At 55.4% G+C, this 15,141-nt stretch overlaps 2 protein-coding genes across 4 annotated transcripts in view; both read left to right on the top strand.

Moving 5' to 3' along the window:
• The first annotated feature begins 142 nt into the window (after window positions 1-142).
• On the top strand, window positions 143-6,954 carry SFXN2 (sideroflexin 2). 3 transcript variants are annotated; one of them, XM_009561479.2, is made up of 12 exons: window positions 143-296; window positions 1,101-1,273; window positions 1,546-1,716; window positions 2,806-2,904; window positions 3,056-3,131; window positions 3,208-3,293; window positions 4,144-4,204; window positions 4,276-4,342; window positions 4,905-4,954; window positions 5,264-5,313; window positions 5,563-5,610; window positions 5,994-6,954. In XM_009561479.2, the coding sequence occupies exons 1-12, from the start codon at window positions 180-182 to the stop codon at window positions 6,091-6,093; spliced, it is 1,098 nt and encodes a 365-aa protein (XP_009559774.2). In that variant the 5' UTR covers window positions 143-179; the 3' UTR covers window positions 6,094-6,954. The 3 variants fall into 3 exon arrangements, 1 of the variants encoding a protein (XP_009559774.2); XR_008450784.1 differs by lacking the exon at window positions 5,994-6,954 and having other exon boundaries at window positions 4,276-4,954; XR_008450785.1 differs by lacking the exons at window positions 143-296; window positions 5,994-6,954 and adding an exon at window positions 367-475 and having other exon boundaries at window positions 4,276-4,954.
• Window positions 6,955-10,603: 3,649 nt separating this feature from the next.
• WBP1L (WW domain binding protein 1 like) overlaps window positions 10,604-15,141 on the top strand; it is a 59,793-nt gene continuing 55,255 nt past the window's right edge. Inside the window, exon 1 of the mRNA XM_054071612.1 lies at window positions 10,604-10,759. Coding sequence (XP_053927587.1) covers window positions 10,673-10,759 — 87 coding nt within the window. The 5' untranslated portion in view covers window positions 10,604-10,672. The remainder of the gene's footprint in view (window positions 10,760-15,141) is intronic.

The following is a 15,141-nucleotide window of genomic DNA, read 5'->3' as shown; positions in this document are numbered from 1 at the left end:
GCCCCGCCCACAGCCCCGCCCCACGCAAAGCCCTGCCTACCCACTCCAACCCCGCCCATCCCAGATAGTTCCGCCCACCGAGGGGATAGCCCCGCCCACACGCCTAGACCCGCCCACCCCTCCCCCCTTCCCGGATCCGGCGCTTGCGCACCGGGAGCCGCCCTGCCCTGGGGGGCGGAATGGGCGCGGCTGCTTGGGTGCCCGTGATTGGCGGAGGGCGGCCACGCGTCGGAGCCCGCGGGCGGGTGGGGGCCACGTGCGCGGGAGACCGGGCTCGAGGGGCCTGGGGACTGCAGGTAGGGACACGTGGGGCCGCGAGGCGGGGCGAGGTGTGCCGGGCTGAGGGGGCGGGGCTGTGCTTGCAGTGCCTGCAGTGCCATGTCGTGCCATGCCGTGCAGTGCCATGCCGTGCCATGCAGCACCGTGCCGTACCGTTGGATGCTGCAGTGCGGTGCCACAGAGCCTGCAGTCACCGGTGGGGCTGTGTAGCTCGCAGCGGCCGCAGGCAGCACTTGGGGGTCCCGCAGCGCAGGCAGGGGTGCAGTGCTGTGGGGGGGATCTTACAGCACAGGCAGGGGTGCAGCGCAGTGCCGGGGGTCCCGCAGCGAAGGCAGGGGTGCAGTGCAATGCCGGGGGTCCCGCAGCGAAGGCAGGGGTGCAGCGCAGTGCAGGGGGTCCCGCAGCGAAGGCAGGGGTGCAGTGCAGTGCAGGAGGGACACGCAGTGCAGGGATGCGGTGGCACACATGTGTGCGCAGGAGCCGGGTGCAGAGGTGCCCAGTGAGGAGCACTGGCCGGGTCGTGCTGCGCAGCCCTGGGGGAGCTGGGCCCCGCGGTGCTGTGCGGCACAGGCTCACCCCAAGGAGGGGTCCAGGTGCTGGAGGGGCAGTGCAAGTCAGGAGACCCCACAAGGGCTTGCAAAGGGGAGGCTTCACTGCGGCATTCAGATGGCAGCAGGGGTGCAGGAGGCTCCTAGGCTTGGGGCTGCTGAAAGTCCAACTTTCCCGTTAAATATAAACCTGCCAGGGCTCTTAGCCAGTTAACCACTCCTGCAGCCGAGAGACAAGGCAGGATCATCCCAAACTGTTCTCTCCTTGCCCAGACCCACACCGAGATGGCCACTGTCCCCCTCAGCTTCGACATCGACGCCCCACGCTGGGACCAAAGCATCTTCGTGGGGCGCCTCAAGCATTTTCTTAACATCACCGACCCACGGACTGTGCTGGTACCAGAGAGGGAGCTCGACCAGGCCAAGACCCTGGTGGAAAGCTGCAGGTGAGGGGCCAGGGTGGGTGCCCACCCATGCCTGCAGTTGTGACCGATCACCCTGCGAGGCTGCAGGGGGATGGAGGCAGTCATTCCTCAGCAGGCGCACTGGGACCTATCAGCCGTCAGAGGTAGTGTGTGGGGAGTTTCCCAGGCTTCTCCCAGGAGTCTCAAGCTGGGACAAGTTTCCCTTTCATGTTTGTTGCCTGGGGCTCCATGCCCCGGTGGTGCCAGGATCCCGCAGGTCTGTGCAGCTCCCGCTGAGGTCTCTGGGCTTGCAGGGCTGGGCTGGTGCCACCGGGAAGCAGCGAGGAACAGCTGCTCTACGCCAAGAAGCTGTACGACTCAGCCTTCCACCCCGACAGCGGCGAGAAGATGAACCTCATTGGGAGGATGTCCTTCCAGGTGCCGGGGGGCATGGCCCTCACCGGCTGCATGCTCCAGTTCTACCGGTGAGTTCCTGGGGATTCCAGGGTGGGGACGCAGCCCTGACAACCCCATCCCCTCAAGGGGTTCCCGATGGCTGGGATGCACCGAGGCTGTCTCCTCTTGGGCTGGCTGAAGGCATGCCCATGGCTGCTGCGCCTGCCTCTGTCCCATGGGCAAGCCCCACGTCCCCATGCCCTGTCCCTAGTGCCCAGGCTGTGGCAGAATTACAGATCCTCCTTGCCCCCAGCATGGCTGGCAACAGTCTTCCTTCACCCTGAGCTCTCAGCTCATCTCTTCCCAAAGCCCCTGTAATGGTTAATGTGGCCAAGTACTGCTTGGCTGCTGCTCCTGCTCTGTAAACCATAACAGCCCCCAAAACCGGAGACCAAATGTGCCCCCAGGGCAGGCTGCTCCAGCATCCCCAGCCCACACTGACAGCTCCCTGAAATGGCTGCTGTGAGGTGAACAATCCTATCCTCAGCGCAGAGCATGTGTGGGACAGGCAGTGCCTTTCCCCGTAGATCCCTATCCCATTCCATGTCTGTTTGCTGGATTGGTCTGCCTGTTGCTGGTGGGGTCCAGCCTGGGTGGGGGATATCTCCCAGTGCTGATAGGTCACCCTTTTTCCAGCCCATCTCTGCCCTCCTGCATCCTAAAGTTTGCTCAGACCTACTTCTCCCTATGTCCTGTCCTGCCCTACCTCAGTGTCTCCAAGACACCAGCAGGAGCCCAGGCACTGTGGCCAACCCCAGAGCCACTTTTGTCCCCGGGCACCCCCTCCTTGCTTCTCCTGTTGATAGAGGCTTATCTCAGCCCAGCAGGATGGCTGCCGCCCTACCAAGACCCGGGTCTCCCACCCTTGGCTAAGGGCCCTGCAGGGCTGGGCCCCCTCCTGTGCTCCCCAACACCCCATGGCAGCCAGAACTCCTCGGTCATTTCCTAGCTCTGCCACTGGCTTGTGGCTTTGCTGCAGTGCCTCATTTTCCCATTGGGGACACCAGGACAAGGGTATCAAGGGCATCTTGGCTGTCCCCATGCCAAGCCTGGCCACAGGCACAGTCCAAGCATCACTAATGGCCCTTGGGTGCTCTCCTGATCTGTTCCCTCAACAGGACAGTCCCTGCCGTGGTTTTCTGGCAGTGGGTGAACCAATCCTTCAATGCCATTGTCAACTACACCAACCGCAACGCAGCCTCCCCCATCTCATTGAGGTAAGTATGCCCCACGTGGGATGGGGACCCTCTGTGTCGGGACCCCCCAGTGCCCCATAAATAATCCCTGAGCCCCGTCTTGGGCACCAAAAGAATAAGATCAATGAGTTGGTGTTTCTTTTCTCTCTTTTCTTTGCAAATCACTGTCTAGGCAAATTGGGGTGGCTTACATCACAGCCACTGGTACAGCCCTGGCCACTGCGGTGGGACTCAACCTCTACACCAAGGTACACTGGGACAGGGACAGGTGGGCAGGTGCCTGCATCCTGCCCTCCTGTGCCAACACCAGCCCATCTCCCGCAGAGAGCCCCTCCACTGCTGGCCCGATGGGTCCCCTTTGCAGCCGTGGCTGCTGCCAACTGTGTCAATATCCCCATGATGCGGCAACAGTAAGTGCCACACGCAGCCGGGGTGCTCAATGGAACTGGCTCCTTCTGAAGGTGAGCCAGTGGCAGCCAGGCTTTTGGGCTCCCTGTTGCCCTGCCGCTGTTTCCCATCCTGAAAGCTGGAGGGGGTGGGAGGACAGGAGGGAGGTGATGTGAGGTCCACACATTTGTGGTTCTGGGTCTCTGGTGGGAGGTGGCAGATAGGGTGGCTCAGCCTCTACCCAGAGCAGGAGAGGGATCTGGGGCTGTGGATAGCCATTCTGGGGTCTGGGCTGCAGGATCCCTCAAACTAAAAGGTCTTCTGCATGTGGTCATGGGAGAGTCCCAGTCAGGAAGTTGTAGAATGGTTTATATTGGAAGGGTCCTCAAAGACCATCCAGTTCCAACTCCCCTGCCATGGGCAGGGGCACCTTCCACTAGACGAGGCTGCTCAAAGCCTATCCAACTTGGACTTGATGTCCACAATGTCCTGGTGCTGGGACTCCATAGAAAAGGCTCATGTGGAGACCTGTGTCTGCTGCTTGGGGTCCTCCATGGGTCACAGCCTGGGGAGGTGGGGTGCTGTGCCAGGGACTGTTCTCTGGCTTGGCTGCAGGTACCAGGCAGGTGTCTGTCTCTGTCATGGCCAGACCCTGTTGGCAGTTATGCCCTGAAGGTGGCAGCATCAGCTGGATTGGGGACTGTGGCATCCCAGGGTGGAGCCGTGTGCCCGGGAGCAGGGCTGCAGGCAGCCAGGGCTGCTGTGCCAGCACAACATGGGAGACCCCTTGACACCACTTCACCCCATTGCTATGTCCTCCTTATGACTCCTTGGCCATACCAGCCACTGCTCACAGCTGCCTGTCCCCTTCAGGGAGATCATCAATGGGGTGACAGTGACAGACCAGGACAACAATGAGCTCGGCCACTCCAGGGTGAGTCTCGGGTTGGGTGTCCAGGTCGGGGTGTGGTGCAGTGGGGCTCACTCACTGCTCTTGACTTGCAGAGGGCAGCGGTGAAGGGCATCGCGCAGGTTGTGGTCTCCAGGATCACCATGGCGGCACCAGGCATGAGTAAGTATGGGGTGCAAGGGTGGGGGGCCAGAGAAGGAGCTCCCCCAGGACTTGCCATCTTACCCTCCCCGACCTCAGTTGTCCCCTGGAAAGAAGAAGGAATGTGGCTCTGCATTCCAGGTGACATTCGGTCTCATCTCACTGATGGAGCTCATCTCCCCATCCCGCCATTCCCCTCAGAGTCCGCCGAGCTCCCAGCCCTCCCAATCCCAACCCATAGCCCATGGGAGATGTGGGGTTCCCCCGTGGCAGTTGGGCCCCACAAGGACACCTCCTGCACTCTGGCCATGACTCCTCACCCCTCAGCCCCTCAGAATCTTGCCCTCGTGAAACCCTCACCATGACACAAGCCTGTCAGGAGGGATGGGAGCATGAGGAATACAGAATGTGCTGCCTGGACGATGGAGGAGTGGGGGTCCCATGCCAGATCCCTGTCATGAGCAAATACTCAGGAGCCTGCAGCCCAACCAGCTGCTGCCATAGCCTCTGGAGCAGTGTCCTGCTGGGGCAGCCCTGCGGGCTCGCTTGTGGAGGCACCCTGACCTCTTCTTTCTGCACCTAGTTATTTTGCCTATCATCATGGAGCAGCTGGAGAAATTCCCCTTTATGCAGGTGAGCCCTTGTTTCCTCTGCCATGGTTTCCTTGTGGGTCCTGCAGTGCCCCATCTCCACTCCCCAGCTGCCAAGATGCTGGGGATGAGATGGGGGGTTTGCAGAGCCCAGCTTGCTTTGCCTCCTATTCGAGTCACTGGTACACCAAAGGTCTCTCGGGTGACATGGAGAGGCTGTGGGAAGGTGGCAGGGGTCATTGGCACCCTGGAGCTGTTGGGTATTCAGCCATTTTGAGGGGAGAAGTCTCCTCACCTCATGAGTGGGGCTTGTGGTGAGGCTGGGGACTCACTCCTGGCTCTTCCCTTGCAGCGGATCCGAGTTCTCCACGGGCCTCTGCAGGTGCTGCTGTGTGGGGGCTTGTAAGTATTTCACTGTTTGAAAGCCCACGGGTCCCTGTAGTGTGAACTCCAAGAGGTGCTTGAAATCACCCCAGAAAAAAGCTGTCTTTCTGAGCAGGGAACTGCAAAGGTGCTTGCCTTTCAGCCTGGGCTTTCCCCAGTTATTGGTAGCTGTCAGGTGTGAGCAAGCACCTCTTGGGCTGAGATCCCTGTAGCCAGGGGGTGAATGGGCTGCAATCCCCAACACTAATACTCTTCTTTGTCCTACAGCCTCGTGTTCATGGTGCCAGCAGCCTGTGCGCTGTTCCCACAGAGATGGTATCTGTCTCGCTGTTTCCCCATCCTCTGCAGGACCTTGAGAGCCTTTTTCCTCCCTTAGTTCTTCTCTGCCCATCCCAAGAGAAGTCCGATGGGCACCCACCCTTCAGCCTGAGGCAGCGTCTGCCTCTACACACTGATGCCCAGGCAGCAGGAGAGTGTCTGTGAGCTCTGTGCTGGGAGAAATGGGACCTCCAAGCCCCATGGGCAGACCCCAAGCACTGCGTGCAGCAGATGCAGGGGTGGGTGGTGGGTCTTGGCATGACCCTGCAAGATGCCAGGCATTGGAGGGGACCTCCATTGGCAATGGGAAGGGAGGGTGGTCTGACCTGTGGTCAGGAAGGAGGGTCACAGGTCTCAGTGTCTACTCCCTCTCTCCACAGCTCCCTTGCGTTGGCTGACCTCGAGCCGGAGCTGCGCGACAGCATCGTGGCCAAGCACGGGGACAAAGTGCCGTATGTCTACTTTAACAAGGGACTGTGAACAGAGACTGTTTCAGAAGTCATCGCACCCTTCTGGCCTCTGCCACCACCAGCCCTGTGTCCTTTGAGCAGAGCTCATGGGCACTGCCTAGCCAGGTCTGCCTTCCAGCTCAGCACCATCTCTGCTGCGTTCTTTCCCTGGAGAGGCAGGATGTGGCTCTGCTTGCCCAGCTTGTGGTACTTCGGCTTCTCCTGAGCCTCCTCCCATCTGCTGATGGCTGTGTCCCTTCCTCCCCACATACCTTTTGTCCTGGGTGATGCTTGTGCTTCCTTCTCCACAGGGCTGCTCTCAATGATGCCCCCATGAGGCATCAGTCTCTCTCCCTCTGGGCTCAGACCACAGTCCTACCTCTGAAAGCAAGTGTCCTGTCATTGTACCAGGAACCAAATCATATTACTGCCTTAAAACACCACAGTGCCTCTTACCAAGAGCTGCATCATGCCTTGGCAGGTGGGAAGGGACCTGTCCCCTCTGCACAGGGAGCACACCAAACTCCAGGGACCAATGCTTGGACCATGCCTTCCTTGCTCTCAGGTTGAAGTTTTGTTCACTTTGTGAATGCCACAATCTAGGAGGCAAATAGTTTGGGTTTTTTTTTTAAGCTCTAATTTTTGCAGTCTACCCATTCCTCTGAGCACAAGAGCCAGCTGTCATGCTCACCCTGCATCTCATGATCCCATGGTAGGATCAAGGACCTGCAGCTTTGGGAGACACTGTATTCTGGGCCCCCTTGGACAGAGGGAAGGAGACACAGGAGTCACAAAGCTGTTGACGAATTAACTCGGGCTCTGAGTAGCAGCACAGCGAATGACAAAGAGGAGGGTTGAAAAATAAAGTGTGGTGATTTTTGAAAAACAGCTGTGGGGGCTGCTTTTGCCTGATCTCAGGGTGTCTCGTTCACTGGGCAGGGCTGGTATGTGGATCAGCTGCCTGGAAAGGGAAAGGCGTGGGCTCTGACTGACCAAGTACTGGGGTGAGGGTCAGCACAGGGTCCAGGAGGGGGAGAAAGAGCTGTGAGGCTCTACAGGGGCTGGCATGAGCTCTGAAAGCCTTGGACATCCCATGCAGGCTTCCCCAAGAGGCTCCAAACAGTCCTGAGGCAAGTAACAAAAGGAGGGGACAGTGCTGTACTCATGGTGACTCTTGTCCCATTGGGACTGGGATGATGATGATGGGTCACCCTTCCTACACCCATGGGTGCTGCTTGTCTGGACCTGGCAGGTTTGCACAATGCTAACCTGTGTCTTCTGTGGGGCCTGTCCCACTTCAAAAAAAGAGCAGCCTGAGTTTGCTGCAGCCTGTCTTCAGAGGAGGAAGGAGCTGCAGTACCCGGCCCAAGTCCTGGACTAAAGTCCCTGCTCGGAACCAGCAGTGTCCAGACTCTGCTTACTGGTGAACATCCCTCAGTGGGACAAGTGTGTTTCTAACCATCCACGTGATGTGGCTGCTTGGAGAGGCCCCATGGCCCAGTGGATGGCCCACAGTCATCCCTCCAGCCACGGATATGCTCCCTGACGGCAGCAGCCTCCCCACATTAGCCATATGCTCGAGCGGAGATGAGGGGTCTACAGCCAAAGGGCTTCCTGGCATTAACTACTCCAGTCCTACAGAGAGAGCAACCAAACTCAAAATGTATTTCTTGAAGGGCCACGCTGTATCCACAGCAGGTTCACTTCTGTCCAAGCTGCAACAAGCAGAGAATAATGTCTCCAACCACATGTAGCTACAGCTAGAAAGCTGCAGGAGAGCTCTGAAATAATTAATAGGTCAGTGGAAAGTAGGAAAACATGTTCAAGTGTGTATCTGTTTCCTGGGCATCATTAGATCTCTTCTTAATGTACAAATAAAGGAATAGATAAGCACATGAAACGAAACAGATGTCACACCTGTTGGGAGTAGGAAGAAGCCACAACATGACATATCTGCTCTTTGCTTTTCTTAACCACCTTAACTCAAGCTGCTCTTGCACTACACCCAGAACAGCTTTGAGCACTTTCAGAAAGGTATCTGTAGCAGCCTGGGCTCTGTTTGTGTCCAAGGTGCCTCGGACATTCTTGGGAACACGGCAATGCTTGCAAAACAATGTGCTACAGCACCCTAAGCCTGCTCTTCCCCTCTGCATTGCAGCCACGCTTTTGCTGTTGACCCTTCCGGGTTTGCAATGCATGGGTCCCAGCCAGGCAGGGGGTGCAGCCAGTGATGCCAGGGCAGCAACCACTTGAAGTCAAGATTGGGGCTACAGTGGGAAAGCCTCAGCAATTTCGTCACTCCTTTTTTCCTGTCCTCATCCATGCCAGAGGGGTGGAGGAGCAGGGGGACCCTCTAAAGAGCTATTGCCATCTTGCCCCAGCTCTCCCCCTGCTCTAGGGAGCAGGAGGTGGTGCAGCTTTTTTCTCCTTTTCAGAGGACTTCTTTGGGCTTAGAGGATTGGCAAGTCGACTGGCACCATCCTGAAGCCAGACCTCCCCCCAGGCTCATAGCAGTGGATCCCTTCTTGAGATTGACATAGATTTACGCCAGCTGACAATTCAGCTCAGCGGGGTTTCTAGGTTTCCAGGTTGTAGCTGGAATCTCCCCTGTAGGATTCAAGCAATCTCAACAGCTTGCTTCGCTCCACTGTTGGTAGATAGTCACTGCAGCCAGTGCCCGTCTGCACTCCGCAAAACCACAATAACTCCCCTGCCTGACTCAGTCTCACTCAGCAGCAGAGGGGTCACAGCCAGGCTGTGGCCAGCAAATCCCTGTGCTGCCAAGGGTGGTTCCAGCCAGCCCTGCCTCCATTTCCCATTGCTGCAATAGGAAAGAAACCTCATTGCCAGGGGTCAGAGCTGGACTCATCCCTGTTTAGGAAGAGCTGCAAGTGTTAATTGCTCTCCAGTGATGAGTCACACCTGATCTGGGCTTGTCCCTGCTCCGGTGCACTCGCCTCCTTCTCTCTGCTTTGCCTCCAATTTCAGGGCTAGCTGGGAACAGGAATAAAGGTCCTTTAATAAATGTTCAGTTTGAATGTCAGTGCTCCATCATGTTTGCAACCTCTCTTCAAATGATAACCAGACCAAAGACATCATGTTGGGCTGCACCAGTGCTTGAGGAGAGGCTGTGGAGGCACAGGAGGCTGGGGATCACCTCTGGGCCACCAGCAGCCCCAGCAGGCAGGCTGAGCTCACTGCTCCTCACCCAAAGGCTCGTGAACTTGGTGAATTGGCTGCCTGTGGAAAGAGGAGCAAGCAGGGTGCACATGCAATGGGTTAACACATGCCGGCCTACGCCAGCGGCAGGCAAGAGAGCTGCTCTAGGTGTGCCCGAAGTACTGCCCTAACTGGAAAATGCCAGGGTAGGAGATAAGCTGCTCAGTCGACTTTCTGTTATCTCAGCGCCTGATAAACCTCATCACGCCAGCCTGGCATGGCAGCTGCCTGGCACACTGGGAGCAGTGTGTAGAAAGCCCCAGAAACATGAGCCACCTCCCTCGTGCTGTGAATTAACCCCAAGTGCCGGTGCCCCCACTTCTCCGGCAAGGGGCGGCAGCATGGGGATGTGCTGGGATCCTCTTCTCCGCGGCAGGTGCCTCAAGCCCAGCCCCATGCACAGCTGCTGCTTCAGCACCCTTTCCAGGTCAAGGGCTTGGGGTGCCCCAGATCTGGGCAGGCTCCGTGGGTCTGGGGCTCTGCAGGTGCATCAGGGCTAAGGCTGGGTAGGGATTGCAATGACAGAGTGGGGATCACGGTGACCAAGGTGAGATCACGGTGGCTGAGTGGGCATCATGGTGATTGAGTGGGGATCATGGTAACTGAGAGGGGATCACAGTGACCAAGGGGAGATCACAATGACTGAATGGGGATCATGGTGACTGAATGGGGATCACAGTCACTGAGTGGCGATCATGGTAACCGAGGGGGGATCACAGTGGCCAAGGAGAGATCATGATGACCAAGTGGGGATCATGGTCACTGAGTGGGGATCATGGCAATCAAGTCAGCATCACAGTGACCAAGTGGGGATCGCAGTGACAGAGTGGGAATCACCGTGACAGAGGGGAGATCACAGTCAATGAGTGGGGATTGCGGTGGCCAAATGGGGATCATGGTGGCTGCATGGGGATCACAGTGGTCAAGCGTGATCACAGCGATCAAGCGGGGATCACTGTGGCTGAGTGAGGATCACAGTGACCAAGTGGGGATCATGGTCACTGAGCGGGGATGATGGTGACTGAGCGACGATCACGGTGACCGAGCGGGGATCGTGGTGACCGACCGTGACCAGCGGCGATGACCGCCTGGCTGGGGTGTCAGCGAGGCCAGAAGAGACTCCCCCCCCCCACTCCCTGCGGTGCCCCCGGCCGCGGGCAGCCGGTCTGCGGCCGGTTCCGCCACTCACAACATGGCGCTCCCCCCGCCCGCCTGCCCCACTCAAGATGGCCGCTCCCCCGGCCCCGCCCCCGCGCCGAGCGACGGCGTCCGCAGCCAATGGAGCGCGCCCAATGGCGAGCGGCGGGGCGGGGCCGGCGGGGCGCCCTCGGCTCCCGTCCCGGGCCGCAGTCGGGCCGGGCCGGGCCGGCGGGGAGCGGGGGGTGGGGGGCATGGCGAGGAGGCTCCGCGCCGCCATGGCCCTGCTGCTGCTCCAGGCGCTGCCCGAGGGGCTGCCCGCCAGCCTGGAGCCCGCGCAGGTAGGGGCGGCGCGGCCGGGCGGCAGCGTTCTGCGGGCTGGAGGGGTCCGGGCGGGTCCGGGCGCTGCAGGAATTGAGGTGCCGCACGGATCCATGTGGGTCCAGGTGCCGCACGGATCCATGTGGCTCTAGGTGCTGCAGGGATTCAGGTGCTGCAGGGATCCAGGTAGGTCCAGGCGCTTCACGGACCCAGGTGCTGCACGGAACCGGGTGGATCCATGTGCTGCAGAAATTCAAGTGCTGCACGGATCCAGGTGGATCCAGGTGCTGCACGGGTCCAGGTACGGGTAGCAGTGCCTCTTGGAGGTGTCCATATGGCATGGGGGCTGCAGGGCATGGGAGAAGGGTGTTGTTGGGCGATGATGGGGAGGATGCCTACAGCGAGGGCAGAAGGTATGAGCTGTCCGGGGCCTGCGATGGAGGCGTGTGTCTTTGGATGTGGTGACAGGGACAGGGCTGGCGGAGATTTTGGATGAGCTGAAGGGTGGCCCTGGGGCAGCTGGTCATAGGACCTGGGTCAGCGTGGAGATGGGACTTGCATGGTGCCACACAGGCCAGGTGATCCAGTCTTGCCGTGGCAGGAATTGTGGGGAGGTTCTGTGCAAGCCTTTGCACACAGAGAAGGAAGAGGAGGTATGTCCAGTTGGGATGAGGAGGACCAGGCCTTGTCTTTGTAGGCTGTGACCCGCGTACTACCTTCTTCATGCCTGGAAAGGGTTTTAGTTAAGTTGGTTCTCTCTTCTTCATCTCTTTACTCTGTTTTTTGTCTATGCTGCAATTTGCTGTTCAGATCTCCAGTGATGTTCACAGGTCCTCTAGCGTAGATGTCTGTAAACCTTTCCCACCTTCATCTGTATGCTCAGCGTCACTTGGAGAGGACTGTACTAGGCCAAGCAGCCTGTGCACAACCTGGATCTTATTGTTTGTGGAGTCAAAGAGTCTTTTTCACCGTCTGTAAAACATAGATCAAATATGATGATTTGATGTGGTGTATTATTTATTTGTAAAGTACAAATTGTAGTTCTTGTTTCTCAAAGGTCTGAGCTAGTGAGATGCCAATCTGTGACTGTAGGTCACAGAGGTGCAAATGGGGAGTGTCCCTTCCGGAATGGGTCCATGGTAACACTTCCCAATACTTGTGCAGGAGGAGCAAGTGAGGAGCTTGCCTGTGACTGCAAATGGTATCCCCCTTTTTGAATTTTATTCTTTTCAGGGTGGGGTGCTGGGAGTGCTGGATCTACTTTAAAATCTGTGTAATTCCCTGTTAGTACTGCCATCCCAGATCTCCCATAGCTGCACTGAGGCTGATGTTTGGTTGTTGCTGCCCTAGGGAGCCAGATGCAGGATTGTGTCGAACCGTGCGTTTTCTATATTGTCTCAACTGCCTTTAACAGGTGGAAGTCCTAGTGCTTGCTTGGTTTCATCTGCGATCTGAGGTACATAAACTAAGCGTATATAAGCACGCCTCAGATCCGTTTTGCTCTCTGGTTGTTGCAGAATTCCAGTTGCAGTTAGTGGTAAAGTGGCAGGATTATCCGTGCAAAAGCTGTGAAAGTCTTCAACCCTATACGTGCTGATAAAAATACCAACCTGCTTTGAAGACTGCAAAAGTTGCTTCCTGCCTGTACAGCTTATTCTTCAGCCCAGGAGCTGGTAGAACAAAGGAGTAGGAAGTAGAAAAGGAAGAAAGGAAGAAGGAGGAGGGCGTGGAAGTGATCATACAACTAGATTGCTTGTGGAGTAGTTGCATACATGACTTGTGGGTATCGTCTCCAGTCAGTGTGCCAGAAATAATCCTGAAAGGATAAGTCTTGAGTGGTACCATGTATGACAGTGGGGGAGAAGAGCTTTGGCGGCCTGTGTTTTCTCTAAAGCACTTACGCGGATGCATCTTTTACTCATTTTCTTTTCATAGTTTGTCTATATAAAACTCCAGTGGTTTATTTTAGATCTTAAATGTAGACTCTGCCTTGTCAAAAGGGTGGTATTATCTCACTGCATACTAGAGATTGGCGGCTGCTCACTCAAAAAATGACAGTGATAATGTAGGATCTTAAAAATGAGTATGTAAGAAAACTTTGTCTGCTTTGGTGTTGCCTTAGAGCCTGATGTCCTCAGAGCTGGCGGGCTTGTAGAGAAGAGCTGCAGTGGTGCAATGCTGGGCTTGAAAGATCTCCATACCAAGGGTTCCTGTGTTTCTGGCTAAACTCTTGACAGCATTTGCCTCTTGTCCTCTCCAGATTGTTTCTGCTCTTGCTGCCTCTTCTGAGTGCTGCCTACTTCCATCTGCCTTGCAGATATTTCCCATGCCCTGCTTGCTTCTGGTGTAAGGGAGAGCTTGTTGTTCAGGGTCCATGCCTCCTCGCCTGTAAAAACTGTCCTGCAGACCTGGTGGTCTAAGGCTGGGAGGTGCTGCAGGAAATGTGTCCTCTAAATAATTCAGGAGGTGGAGCTGTACTGCCTAGCCGCACTGAACAAACATTGCCGAGAACATGTTGTACTCTGCAGGAAGGTCTGATTTTTCAGGTTAAAATAACTCCAGGCTGCCTAGGATCTTCAAAAACCTTTTAACTAAGACTTTTTTTTTGGAGTGGTGGATGGAGGAGAATGAAGATGATCAGTTCATCACCATCCTGAGTCCAAGTTGTTCAACTGTCTCCATGATTATTCATTGCAGTTTCACTTGTAATTGGGGCACAAAACTGTGCTCATTGGAGATGAAGCGTTTAACAGATTAGGACAGAAATATTGCAATTATGTAATAAAATCAGGATAAACATCACAGGAGGAAGAAATCCAGCCATGTTCAGTTGTGACTGTAGATGTTTAGCCTTAACTGCATACCTTAGCTGGGCGCTCCCCTTGGTTTAAGGGAGAAGGAAGTGAGGAAATAAGAAATTAATGTATTGTAAAATGAACTTGATCAAATTTGTAATGAAAAGCTTGGAACATTAATAATTTTTTTGTTGTTGTAGTTCGTCTCTACAGGGCAGAATAAAGGTTATTTGGTCATCTTAACTGTCTGCTTCCCGTGCCTGCAGCTTAATTATCACATAGTTTTCTGAACTGTTGTTTTCTTTAGAAACAAGAGATTTAAGTGAATGTTAACTATGTGACAAGTCTGTGGAATCTGTCTTTCTCTACTAAGATGATTTTGAGCCAAAATTTGACAGAAGCATGCTGTCTTACAGACTGATTTTGTCCCAAATTAGAGTTTGCATGAAGTACTGTGGCTTGAGGGGTGATTCATTGTATGTGACAAAAAGGACCGATCCTTGCTTTCAGGAAGAACTCGGCATGACATTTGCTGTGGCTAACACCCCTGTAACACAGAGCTGCTGTCCAAGGCTGTGCTCTAGCTGCGACCACAGCTCTGATTGCACCAATATGGAGTTACCACTTTTCCTCCAACTGTTTGGCAGCATTTCGGCCCTTTAAGAGCATCACTTGGTTGTTTGTGAACTGAACAGCAAAGTTTCAATTATCCTCATGTAAGAGAGGCTCATCTCTTCATCTGCAAATTTAAGACAACTTTTTTGATTAAGGTAAAGGTAGTTAGTTGCAATTACACTTCTACGTCTCCTGAAATGCATTGGAGTCCTTCAGGAGGAGAGCTGCTTCAGTAACTGTAAGATATATTCTGTTTGCCATATCTTTGTCTGTGACTCTTGGGTTTTGGCTTGCTAATTTCCACAGTTTTGGCAGGAGGCAGCAGAGATCAAAGTACGTCGTGTACTTGCTCAGAACAGGAACCTCTAAATAACTGTGCAGATTGGATTAAGGACTGTTCGTACTGTGAGGATTATACCACTGTGAACTCCGATGTCTCATCTGTATAGCACACTTTCCCACTGATTAAAATTTCTTTGTTTGTGAGTTGCCCTGACAATTACACATAACGCTGTAAGAATTTCTCCTTGCATCTCTGCAGCTGTGCAGCAGATGGAAAGCCTGGTCTGAAAGCGTCCGATGTATCCTGGGGAGGAGGGTGGCAGTACTCGTCAGGATAGTCAAAGCAGCTTCGTGACTGGGATATGTCATCGCTGTTCTGAGAATTTCCCTCACACCCTCCCAATATTAATTAACAAAAATATAACAAAACATGGGCAGCTTTGGTGGACTTGTGCTCTGCTGCAGGGGAACTTGGAAAGTTTCATCTGCCAGAGTTGTTTCGATATGGCTGGAGGTTTTTCCAGCCTCTCGAGCCAGGCAGGGTCAGGCCAGGTCAGCCTCATCTGGGTAGCTGCAGCATCCCGCACCGCCTGTCCCCGAGTGGTGGCTCTGCTGAGTGCCGGTGCTGCTGGGCAGCAGGGATCCTGCCCAAAGTGACGATTCCACTATCGGCCCCTCTAGTGAGACAACGATGAATGCGCTCAATGTTT

The sequence above is a fragment of the Cuculus canorus genome, chromosome 7 (assembly GCF_017976375.1).
Source record: "Cuculus canorus isolate bCucCan1 chromosome 7, bCucCan1.pri, whole genome shotgun sequence".
Lineage (NCBI taxonomy): Eukaryota > Metazoa > Chordata > Aves > Cuculiformes > Cuculidae > Cuculus > Cuculus canorus.
Note: the sequence above shows the minus strand (reverse complement) of the source record. Positions and strands in the feature narration are given on the sequence as shown.

Coding starts and splice junctions, on each gene's coding strand:
- SFXN2 (XM_009561479.2), top strand. CDS start 180: ATGGGCGCGGCTGCTTGGGTGCCCGTGATTGGCGGAGGGCGGCCACGC. Junction 4,343..4,904: donor CATGGCGGCACCAGGCATGA/GTAAGTATGGGG, acceptor TTCTGCACCTAG/TTATTTTGCCTATCATCATG. Junction 5,314..5,562: donor GTGCTGCTGTGTGGGGGCTT/GTAAGTATTTCA, acceptor TTTGTCCTACAG/CCTCGTGTTCATGGTGCCAG.